This window comes from Urocitellus parryii, chromosome X (assembly GCF_045843805.1).
Source record: "Urocitellus parryii isolate mUroPar1 chromosome X, mUroPar1.hap1, whole genome shotgun sequence".
NCBI lineage: Eukaryota > Metazoa > Chordata > Mammalia > Rodentia > Sciuridae > Urocitellus > Urocitellus parryii.
The window spans coordinates 60,265,934-60,278,962 of NC_135547.1; the positions used below are offsets into that span (position 1 = coordinate 60,265,934).

The 13,029-nt window shown below is 36.9% G+C and overlaps 1 protein-coding gene across 1 annotated transcript; it reads right to left on the bottom strand.

Annotated features, from left to right (window-relative positions):
- Window positions 1–9,981: 9,981 nt before the first annotated feature.
- On the bottom strand, window positions 9,982–12,633 carry LOC113175805 (melanoma antigen preferentially expressed in tumors-like). The gene is made up of 3 exons (XM_026380144.1): window positions 12,344–12,633; window positions 11,290–11,892; window positions 9,982–10,495 (listed from the first exon to the last, which is right to left on the bottom strand). Exons 1-3 carry the CDS (start codon window positions 12,631–12,633, stop codon window positions 9,982–9,984), a joined length of 1,407 nt encoding a protein of 468 aa, XP_026235929.1.
- Between the last annotated feature and the right edge of the window lie 396 nt (window positions 12,634–13,029).

The window sequence follows — 13,029 nt, forward strand, 5'->3', positions numbered from 1 at the left end:
TGGTTATAGAGGTTTCAGTTCATTATCAGCTGACTCCATTGCATGGTGATGGACAATATCATGGTAGAGAGGGTGTGGTTGTGCATAGCTGCTCATTTCATGGTGGCTTGGAAGGAGAGAAAAAGAAAGGGGCCAAGGACAAGATAAAACCCCCAAAGACTCTCTCCTTTAACTAGGTCCCACCTCCTATATTGTCCACCATCTCCCGATTATGTAGTCAAATTATCAATCCACTGATGAGGTCAGAGCCCTCATGATCCAATCACTTACCAAAATCCCCACCTCTGAATGTTGATGAATTGGAGACCAAACTTTCAACACATGAGACAGTGGGGGACATTTAATAACCAAACTATAATAAACCTTGAGTTAGATTGGCTAGGAAAATAGAAGATTCAAATTACTAAAGTAATAAATGAAATTGAGGATATCAGTATCTTTTGTAGAACTAAAAAGGATGATAAGAATGTACTGTAGTAGTCAGCTTTCTACCACTATGACAAAATATTTGAGATGATCACCTTCTAAGGAGAAAAGGTTTATTTTGGCTCATTGTTTCAGAGGTTTTAGACCATAATCACTTGGACTTCTTGTTTTTAGTCTGTGGCAGTACAGCACATCATAGTGGGAACATGTGGTGGAGGAGGGCTTTTCACCTCACAGGAGCCAAGAAGTAAGAAAGAAAAGTTCCAGGGTCCCAGTATCCCCTTCAAAGTCATTTTTGCAGCGATCTAATTTCCTCCCACTATATCCCACATCTAATAGGTTTTAACACCTCCCAATGGTACCACAGGCTAGCTACAGAGCCTTTAACACATGACCTTTCAGGGAACATTTCAGATACAAACTATAGCAAGTAGTTTGAATAAATATGTACCCCAAATTGGAAAGCCTATATTTATTGGACAAATTCCTAGAAATATTCTACCAATATTAATCATGAATAAACAAAAATGGATTCATAACTAATAAGCCCATTGAATCAGAAACCAAACCTTTTCCAACAAAGAAAATCCCCGGAGAATGAAACTGACCAAATTATGTTAGGTGCATGGATAGATATATCACAATGAAATCCACTATTTTGTCTAATTATTATGTACCCATAAAAAAGGAAAAAAGAAAACCCCTGGAACAGACGACTTCACTGGGAAATCTACAAAATGGTGAAAAATAATGAACAACAATCCTTCCCAAAGATTTTTAAAAACCCGAAGAGGAAAGATACTTCCTAATTCATTTCATGAGGTTAGCATTACTCTACTACTCAAGGTAGGCAAGAATACTTCAAGAAAAGAGAATCACAGACCACCATCTTTTATAAATTTTGGTGCAAAAAATCCTAAACAAAATATTAGTGGGTGAGAGCTGGGGTTGTGGCTCAGTGGCAGAGTGCTTGCCTAGCATGTGTGAAGTACTGGGTTCAATTCTCAGCACCACATATAAATAAATGAATAAAATAAAAGTCCATCAACAACTAAAAATATTTTAAAAAGCTATAAAAATACTAGGGGGAGAAAAACAATATTACACTGAAAAGATTATATACCATTGGAATAATATTCATAATAGTCATTATTTTTATGGGATTTATTCCCAGAATGCAAGAATCACTCTATCATTGTAATGTACCACATTAATAGAAGACAAAACACCATGTGAATATCTCCATTGATTCAGACAAAGAACTTGACAAAATGTTGACATCCTTTCATGACAAAATACTCAACAAACTAGTAATAGATGGAAATTACCACGAAACCTGCATTTAACATCATACTAAATGGTGAAACTCCATTTTTTTTGTATTTTCTTAGATAGAACAGGATAAAGATGAGCACTTTGCCACTTTTATTAGGCATAGCATTGGAAGTACTAGCCAGTACAATCAGAAAAGAGAAAGAATGTAAAAGCATCCAAATTTGGAAAGTAGAGTGTGATTATCCCTCTTTGAAGATAACATGATATCATATGTAGAAACCCCTTAAGATTCCATAAATGAACTCATAGAAGTAATGAACAAATGCAGCAAAAGTTGTAAGATAAAATATCAACAAGCAAAACCATTTGTATTTTATGCACTAAAATAAATTATTTAAAAAGAAATGAAGAAAACAATTACTTTTGCAAAGATAATGATTACTTTGGGGTGCAGCTATAGCTCAGTGGTAGAACACTTGTGTAGCATGTGTGAGGTACTGGGGTCAATCCTCACACATGCTACACAAGTGTAAGTTGTAAGATAAAATATCAACAAGCAAAACCATTTGTATTTTATGCACTAAAATAAATTATTTAAAAAGAAATGAAGAAAACAATTACTTTTGCAAAGATAATGATTACTTTGGGGTGCAGCTATAGCTCAGTGGTAGAACACTTGTGTAGCATGTGTGAGGTACTGGGGTCAATCCTCAGCACCACATAAAAAAAATAAATAAATAAAATAAAGGTATTAAGTCCACCTACAACTAAAAGAATTTTTTAAAATGGCTACTTTTATAAAAAACACTTCAGAAAAATCAATCAAGGAAGTTAAAGACTTTTATACTGAATATGTCAAAACATTTGCTGAAAGGATTTAAAGAAAGCATAAATAAAGAAAATGTATTCTGTGTTCATGGATTACAAAAAATATTGTCAAGATATCAATACTACCCAAAGTAGTTATCTACAAAGAGCCCATTAAAAAATGAGCAAAGGAGGGCTGGGGTAGTGGCTCAGTGGTAAAACACTTGCCTCACATATATGAGGCATTGGGTTTGATCCTAAGTACCACATAAAAATGAATAAAATAAAGTTTTGTGTCCATATACAACTAAAAATATTTTTTTAAAAAATGGGAAAAAGGAGTTGAACAAACCTTTCTCAAAGAAGATATATGGATGTCCTATGGAATACAAACAGGTGCTCACCAAGTGCAGTGGCACATGCCTTTAATCCCAGCTGCTTGGGAGGCTGAGGCAGGAGGATTGCAAGTCCAAAACCATCCTCAGCAAAAGTGAGGCACTAAGCAACTCAGTGAGACCCTGTCTCTAAATAAAATACAAAATAGGGGTGGGGATGTGGCTCAGTGGTTGAGTGCCCCTGAATTCAATCTCTGGTACCAAAAAAGTCAACATTTATAATCACTGGGGAAATTCTAATCAAAACTATAATGACATACTACTTCACATACATTAGGATGCCTGTTATCTTAAAAACGAAAAAAAAAGTATTGACAAGAATGTTGAGAAATTGATACACTTATGCCTACTGATGGGACTTTAATTTTATTTTTTGTAGTTGTAGATGAACAGCATGCCTTTATTTTATTTGTTTATTTTTATGTGGTGCTGAGGATTGAACCCAGTGCCTCACACATGCTAAGCCAGCACTCTGCCACTGAGCTACAGCCCCAGCCTCTGATGGGAATTTAAAAGGGTGCATTCACTATAGAAAAAAATGTGACTATTAGTAAAAAAAAAATTAAACATAGAAACACCATATGGCCCAGTAATTCTACTTCTAGGTATATACTCAAATGTATTAAAAGGAGGGACTTGAACCAATATTTGCACACCAATATTCATAGCAGCATTATTCATAATAGTCAAAAGACAGCAATCACCCCATTTTCTCTGTTTAGATTAATGGATAAACAAAATATGGCATACATACACACACACACACAGTGGAATGCTGTCATGTCTTAAAAGGAATGAAATTCTGATATTATGCTATATAAATAAATCTTGAAACATTATGATAAGAGAAAGAAGACAAAATGAAAAATATATTATTCCTTTCATATGAAATAGTATAATAAAATTAATGGACAAAGTAGATAGTGTTTATTAGGGATGGGAAAGAGGGGAAGTATAACATCTGTTCCCCACTCCCTCAATGGGGTAAGTTGCTGTGAGACCAAAGTAGACACCCAGAGATGAAATGTAAGACATAAAGTTTATGAGAAAATGTTATGGGGAAGATCTTCTGGTGATGGGTTAGACAGGTATTCTGTCAGAAAGTCCAGTGGTAAAGGGCTGGACAGGTAAATCGCCATTTAACAGAACAATTCTAGTGCTTCATCAGAAAATAGTGCCTCCATTGCCTCCATAATGCTTGGTCTAGTGGCAGCTGGCTGGGTAGGCACTTCACTCTCCATGGTACTCTGATCTGTATCAGTTACCATTGGGACAGGGATTTATTATTTAGATTATAAAAGAGTGACATTATTTGTTTCCTCAGTTCATTTTGTTCCTTTTACTATCAGCATCCCAAAGAGTATTTGCACTGATGTATGAATAAGAAAGCAGTTTCTACAGATATCACTTGTCTTCCTTATTGGGAGTATATTTGAGATAGTCAGTGTCCTTCAAGATAGTATTTATCTGGACACTCTAGTCTGGGCCTCCTTTCATTATTCCTGTAACTTATCTAGGTTCCTGGGAATGAAAAGAGCTTTTGAGGAACATGGTATTTTACAGTTCTCCTTTTTTGTAAAGATGACATAGTAAGTTATTGTTTAATAGGCACAAAGTTTCAGTTTGGGATAATGAAAATGTTAAGAGATGGATAGTCCTAATGGTTTCATAACAGTGTTAATGTTCTTAAGGCCATTGAATTGTATGCTAACAAATAGTTTAAATTATAAATTTTCTTATGTTCTACTTTGCCACATAAAAAATATTTGAGTCCTCTCTTTTTCGAGGTTGTACGGAACACTCAAATTTTTTATTAAAAAGGCTGAGATTATGCAGACATCCATGGAGAAGATAGTACAAGTCCGGTCCACCCACCTGCTCTGGTCCACTCAGTACCTGCTTCCTCCCTCACCTAGCTGTCTTAGTGCTGCTGTGGCATGTGCTTAGATACAGGAGGTATCAGAAGCCAGGCCTAGGATCCTGGATATGGAGGTGTCTCTAAGTCCTGGCTGTTCCATCATTTGCCCATTTCTTTTTTCTTTCTTTCTTTCTTTTTTTTTTTTTTTTTTTTTTTTTTGGTGCTGGGCATCAAACCAGCCTTGTGCCTGCTAAACCTGAGGTCGACCACTAAGCTACACCCTCAGGCCCATTTCCAACATCTTTTGAAACCACAAAGCCTTAGTAGTGGGTCATGAGAGTACAAATGAAACTGCAGAGACCCTAAGCCTGGCTCTCACCTATCCGGTGAAAACTGGGTATGATTTTTTTTTTAATGATCAGTGCTAGATACCCTTTTTTATTTAAAAAAAAGACAAAGAGCCTTTGGGGAAAAAAGAGGCTGAGATTATGGATGACAAAGAGAAACAAATGAATGGCATTGAAGGAAAAATAAGAGTAGCAATCCACCAGTAAGAAAGGCTTTGCATTTATTTTTATTTCCAACTTGTGTGCAGTGGCCCCATTTCAACATATGAGCTTGTTTTTGGTCCACCCACAAATTTAATATACTCCTTGTTGACATCACCTAATTTAACTCTGGGGCTTCTTAATTCAGCAGCCATAGTCATGTTACATTTTTTGGGGGGGCACCAAGGATTGAATTTAGGGGTACTCAACCACTGAGCCATATCCCCAATCCTTTTTTGTATTTCATTTAGAGACAAGGTCTTACTGAGTTGCTTAGGACCTCACTTTTGCTGAGGCTGGCTTTGAACTTGTGATCCTTCTACCTCAGCCTCCTGAGCACCTGGGATTACAGGCATGTGCCACCACTCCTGGCCATGTTGCCTTTCTGTTGGGATTGAAGGGCACCATGCTGCCCCATTATCATAGCATTCCTTCCTCCTTTCCCCTGGAGGACAGTGAGTAGCAAGCAAAGAATCATTCATTGCAGTAGGACAGTAGAAACCCTTAATCACTGCCATTTACCACTTTGGGTAAGAACATTAACTACTGGATCCTGCGCAGCCTTCTCAGATCTCCTAACCCAGGAAAATAACGCTTTCCTTATCATCTTTTATAGATCAAGGTTTTTGTCAACATCCCATCTTTACCATCAAAGCTATCAAAAATATCAAGGATGTGTGATTTTATTCTACTTGTAAATAATCTGCTATAGTCTCATACAGAATCATTCTGGCAGAAAACATGAGACTTCTGGGTCAGAAAGAATTTTATTACTCTCAGTGCAGCAGGCAGAATGAGATTTATATTTGTGCTGTTTCCTTTTGTTCCCCACTTCAAGTCCTAGACAAGTGATTTTGAATGTCTCAGGAGAAAGCTGTGCATGGTGGGCTTGCATCATAGATGAGGAATCCTGAGTTTAGGGGACCTCAATCTTATAATGGGACTATCAACAATCATACCTACCTTTTCCCCAAAGGGAGGCATGGATTTCATTATGCACACACCAAACAAATCTGCCTTCTTCCTTGGAAGAAAACACTGTCTCTTCTAAGATGGTTGACTAAGAAGTAAATATGCCCTAATACAGAAAATATGCATAAATGTTAAACACTCCTCCTAATACTATTAATGTTTGCTTGCATTACAGCTTGGAGTAATTTTTATTCAGGAGTTGAGCCGGGTTTTGTTTTGTTGTCTAAATGACTATTTTCCCGGTACCACAGGCTTCAAATTCTTCTGTTACCTTGTTCTTAGTGTGGTGGGTTGGCCCAAAAGCTTTTATTTTTCAGTGTCCCTGATCCATCCTCTGCTTTCAGTCATCTCTATTTCTGTACCATAGGCAGAATCTCCTTCCTCACTTTCACATCTCTCCCATGTAAACATCTGCTTTTTATGTAGTGCTTTTTCCCATGATATTGGTGAGCTGGACTTTTCTCCATTCTCTTTATCCAGGCTCAACCTTCAACAAGCTTTATGTATCTAGGTTTCTAGGGGTCTTTTTTGAATTCCTGCTTTTCTGCCATGTGGCAGCCAAACTCTTGACTTAGTTTTCTGATTGTGTGGGTAGTAGCAGATCTCTAATATTACTCCTAAAGGATATGAGGCCATGACTCTTTGACACTCTCCTCATGGTAGGTTTTGTTTTTTTTTTTTTTGCCTTATACAGTTTGCATGCAATGCATGTTTACATGTGACTTGTAGATGATAAAGTTCACTCAGTATATTTGATTCATATCAGAGAAGCATAAAGGCAGGGGTTAAGGATTCATGTTTTTTATGTAGCAGTGACTTAGCCCTTTCTGCAGTCTTACACTGCTCCTAATCTCTCTGTGAAACAACTAGTATGGATCCCTGGCAAAAAGCCTAAAAGTTGAGTGTGAACTTTGTGTTTGGTGCTTCCAGGATTTTACACTGTGACAGTAGCCTATACTTGATCTTTAGCAATTCATTAAAATACTCAGTTAATTCTTCTAACCCATAAATATGGTAGCTAGTCCTCCTTCTTTAGTGGTATGCCACTGGTCTGTTCATCCAGTCTATCCCTGGAGATGCCTGACCCTCCTTGGAATTCTGTGTACTAGGTAGCCCTCTAATGACATTAGCTCTCTGATAGGTTCAAGTAAATTTATGGACATGCAAGGTTTTTTGGCTTTTTCTCCAAGATAAAAAAATACATATATGCTCTTTCCAGGTTACTATACAGTAACCTTAGATAACAGTGGAATTTTTTACTCTGAAGCTTGTTTATTCTTGAGGCTCTCATTTTACTCTTATTATTCTAAAGGGCAATACAGCAGTTCTGCATTCCTAATGAAATATGCTTTTGAAATGAGTCCTAAAGAATCAGGCCTGCTGCAGGAAACAAAATTAATTTCTGCTCTTTTGTCAATCTGCATTCCATGACAAATAGCAATAGAGGAACTTTGTTGTAAATAATAGCAACAAATTCTTTGAATATCTTATGATGTCCTTAACAATTATTTTTAGTCATCCCCTAGCTGACAATTCAATTCAGTGATTCTTCCAGTCTGCTAAAAACAATGAATTAGAAGCCACCAGCCTTGCAATAGAAATGTATAAACATGTCATTTATATTTATATTGTCAACATCACACCAATAGTATTCCTAATTGTCCCTTTGTGATTTGCTATAGTTTTAACTTCAGGATATGGTGCCACTAACAGAATTATGGCACCAAAGCAGGATGGGGGTAGGGGAGGAAATACTCCAGTCTCTCCCTATTTGACAACTCCCCAACCAATATCCTACTACTATTTCATATTGATTAATCAAAATTGTAGTTCAGACAGCAAGGGAACCCAGCTTATGCAGAAAATATATAGTAAGAGCCACACTGGATAAAGCAAAAGCTAAAAGGTACAGGTGAATTTAATTTTAATAATATATTTTATTTAACACAAAAATGCCAAAAAACATAACTAGTTTGATAGCTCATTAATTTCACAAGTTAGTAGGACTTTGAAATGTTGTAAATTATCACTTCAAAATATAAGCACTATGAAAAATATGAATAATTTTACATTCTTTGTGTTTAAGTCTTTGAGATGCTATGTTTTATCAAGAAAATACTACATATAAATTATAGTTATTTTCACATTTTTCCAAGTTTGAATGTAGATTGTTATCACTAAAAATGGAACAAAATTAAATTAACTATTTTAATTAATCTTTACATTTTTTCTATAAGTCTTTAACATATAGTGTTATACCATTTCAGTGTGTACACAATAAGAACAAAACTTATTTCTTTTTTCATTGAGTCAGTCTGAAATGCAGTATGTTATCATTTCAACATAGAAACATAAATGTATTACTTTGACATTAATCTATCTTGCTAAGTCTTTAAAATGCACTCTGTTTTCATTTCAACAAAAAACCTTATACATTAATTATTAGTTATTTTCAATTCTTTTGGTTACTAAGTCATTGAAATTCAGTGATGTTGGCATTTCAACATGTAAGCAATAGGAACAAATTAACGAATTTTGCATTTTCTTACTATGTCTTCAAAATGCAGTATGCTATTATTTCAACATGTAAATGTTATAAGTACATTATTAATTAGTTACTTTATATCTTTTTTTTCTTACAATGTCTTGAGCATACAGATGTACCTTTTTTATTTAAAAGTACATCACCATTTTGGATTGGCCAAATTTCTAGTGCTCACTAGACACAATATGGCTAGTGTGTACCATAGTGAACAGGATAACTCTAGTGAAAGAGAAGGAGCAGATAAATATAGCATATTTATATCATGAATGAAATGTACACAATACATTAAAAGAGAGCAACTGATGATAAATTGAGAGAAGAGAAAGCCTTTCACTTGAGGTTTAATAGTTGAGGAGCTATTCAATAGCTTAGGAACCAGTTTGTTTTGAAAATAGTATGTTAAAGGTAGAAGTGAAAACAAAATCTTATTCATAGGAGGAATAAATAATTTTCCAAAATGTCCTAAGAAAGATTAGAGGGATAGATAAATCATAGAACATCTGTTCTTTGAGTGACTTGAGGTAGGGACTTTGTCTCATTTGCTTTTTAGTACATCTAACTTATAACAGATCCTTGGTGAGTGTGCGTGAAATAAAGAACAACTTAGCCCCAGGTATCTGAGACCTAGAAAAGGAGGTAGCAATGTATGGTTGAAGATGAAGTGGGTAGGTAGAGGCATAGTTTTTCCCCCCTTTAGTTGCAGATTTTTTTTTTTACAAGCAACCTAAGGCAACCTTAAATACAGGAAGATTAAAGTAACTCAGGGGATAAAATTATCAGCTTCAATAACTGCCACCTACTTCACAAAGGCATCCAAGAAGTACTCAAATTGTCCTGACCTGTGTCAAGTACCCATCAGTGTAGATAAGGACATCTTGTACTATGATTGGGCCAGCTCACATCATACACCTAACACTGTGGTGAGTTAACAAGGAGAAGGACAATAGATAAGAGACCCACAGGACTTCTCAGAGCCCTCTATTTTCTTAGAATTCTTCTTCTACACAGATCAGTTACATATATAAGTTCTCTAACACCAGTTTTCTAGAACAATGGAATTTTACATGTGTCTCCACAACTTGAGATTCAGGCAAGAACACTGAATGTTTTAAAGGCCACACATAAGTATTGAAACAACTCTTTGTACTGTGAAAATTACTCAGGACAAGTGGCCCAGTGCATGTCATTCCGGTTTACTGCCTCCAGCATTGCCTTCAATTCTGCTTGTACTTCAACAAGCTTCTGTTGGTCTAAACTGCCATTAAACTGCCATTGTTCATAGCAATGAACAGGGATTGGATAAATCACATGCTTCAACTCCATCAAGCCTGTTAAGTGCTGAAGAAGATTCGTCAGAGTAGGCATTGATATGGGATTGGAGGCAAAGCTAAGGACACGAAGGTGAGAACAGCGGCTTAGGGCTGGGATGACAACAGAGAGTGTAGAGTCTGTCATAAGGCAGCTATTTATCTCTAGATGCCGTAGGGTGCCTGAGAGCTTCTCCAGAAGTATCTGGAATGACTCAGAAACTTCCCAAGATATCTGGTTGTTACTGAGATTCAACAGTCTCAGGTTGGAGGCCTGAGAGCTCTGGGACAGAACAATGAAGTCTCTGCTAGAAAGTCCACAGAAAGACAGATACAAAGCATCCAACTGAGGTGGCAGGACTCTGTAGAGAAAAAAAAAATGTATTTCTGAAGAATGAGGATTGGAACAGGGCAGAGTCTTGAATTATAAGTACATATGACTCTAGAATAAATTACTTTGTATATATAGTCCAACAGTGGTTAAGAATGTGGGATTTAGATAATAGCTTTGTGACTATGTAAAAGTTACTTTTCCAAAATGTAATATATAGTTTTTAAATCTTTGGAATATGTATAATATCAATTATTACGCAGGACTGTAGAGAAGATTAAGTGAAAAAAATTAACTCAGTGCTTTATAACTTTTTTGCTTTTTTGGTGGGGCTGGGTATAGGAAAGCAACCAACTAAAGGTTCCCTTTAATCTATTCCTAAATTACACTTTCTCCATTAAGGGCCTAAGCTTTGAGGAAAACAAGAATGACGTGACAGTATTAATTACTGTAGTCAGACCATGAGTATGTGTGTCAGCACTACAGCATAATACAATTCTCCATCTGAATGCCTCTCCTTCCTTTCTACAAGCCTGTAAAATAAAACAGGAAAAGGGCTGTGTCTTTTTTTACCAATATATTTATGGAATTATAGCATCTACATATGGTTGACTGAATGTATAAACAAATGACCACCATTTACTTTTCTAATCTTGTCTTTCTCCTAACTCTAGTAAGATATTCCTAACATGACTAGTTTCAAATTTCCACCAGTGCCCATGCTAGGTAGAAGGAAAATAGGTAAAAGAAGCTTAGGAATATCCAAGAAAGGTTGCTTTCCTGTCTTAAAAATGGGACATTCAGGGTACCACCCTAACCCCTCACCTGAGCAGTTTGTGCAGTTGATTTGTGAGGCAGAAGAAAGACAAGCTGAGCTCTTGGAGGTTGTCCATCCGCCTAATATTGTTGAGAAAATTTCTGAAGTTTTTTCCCTTACAAGATTTAAAAGGGATTTTAGACAGACTAAGGCTGTCCAGGTGGATCATCTGATCCAAAAGGCTAGTGACTTCACTCAGACAAGCCTGGTCTATTCCAAGATGATCAATGCATACCAGATCCAGAAACTTCAGGATGCTTTTATAGTCAGACATTTTATCAATTTGCAAATCCCTACAGCAGAGGTGCAAGGACCCAAAGCTCTGCTCAATTTTCCGCCGAAGGAAAGAAAGAAATTGTCTTGTTTGCAAGCTACCATCAAGGGAAAGGTCCAATAATAATTCCATGGGTTCCCTGGGTGCCCGAGGCTCAGAATTTGAGGTTATAGTTCTGATATGCCTACCACCCTGCTGAGCTTCTTGTCGTTTCAGGATAGAGTGCTGTGAGAAAACACAGGACTGAAAACAGAAAGGTAATGTGGTCCTGATTTCAGAGCATGTGGTCCTGCAGTCTGCATCCTGCCTTAAATCTAGGATCCTCAGTTTTGGCCCCCTGTAGGGAAAAGGGGAGATAACACATCTGAGTTGTAGCAGATTTTAATACAATCCAATAGGATCAATGAAGAGAAGAAGAAGAAAAACCTTTTATCCCTGGTCTTTACTCCATATACTATCTGCCATTAAAAGTTTACCATGCAAAATAAAAAAAAAATTTCATTGTTTTAGCCATCCTCTGATTCTCCACAGTCTGGATGCTCATGCCCTTCTATGTAATAATGCCCAATGTGTAAAGCCAAGAATAATATCCTCAATCATCTTTATTCCAAAATCAACTCTATGAGAGATTAATCTTTAAAGTGACCCCAAGTGTTTAACAACAGCCTCAAGGAGATCTCCAGCATTCACCCTTAACTACCTACTGGAGACTGATAGGCCCTCTTCTGCCCAAAGCACATGTATAATTTCTTGCCAGCTTACCACATCTCTATTACACATAGTCTTACCAAATAGGAGAGTTCTGTGCAGGCAGGGTCTGAAGACCATCAATCATGGCTTTCCAGATTTCATAGTGTGGCTCTCGTACACTCAGTGCCCCGATATGGAGACAGCGAAACGGCCAAATTCTCACCATTGCCTTCAGTATCTTCTTACGCCCGCCCATGAAGGCAGCAACGAACAATGGAACAAAAAGGTCTCTTGGGAGTTCCTCAAGAGCACAGATGGCTGCATCCTCATTACTCACTAGACTCTGTGCAGCAAGCTCTAGCAGTGTGGATGGGGTAATTTTGTCCATTTTCTTGAACCTGCATCAGGGTGAGGAACATTTAGAAATACTGAGAAAACATTCTTAGACTCTTGTCACTGCTAGTCAACTTTCCATCACTGTGACAAAATACCTAAGATAAACAACTTAAAAAGAGAAAATGTTTATTTTGGCTCACAGTTTCAGATGTTTAAATATAGCCACTTGGATATATGGTTTCTAGACCTGTGGCAAAGCTAAACATGCTGGCAGACAGTACAGACAGTATGTGGTGAAGCAAAGCTTCTCACCTCATGGCAGTCAGGAAGCAAAAGAGAGAAAAGGAAGAAGAGGCCAGGGTTCCAATATAGTTTTTGAGGGCATGCCCCCAGTGACCTACTTCCCTCAAATAGGTCCCACCTCCTACAGTTTCCACCACCTCCCCAG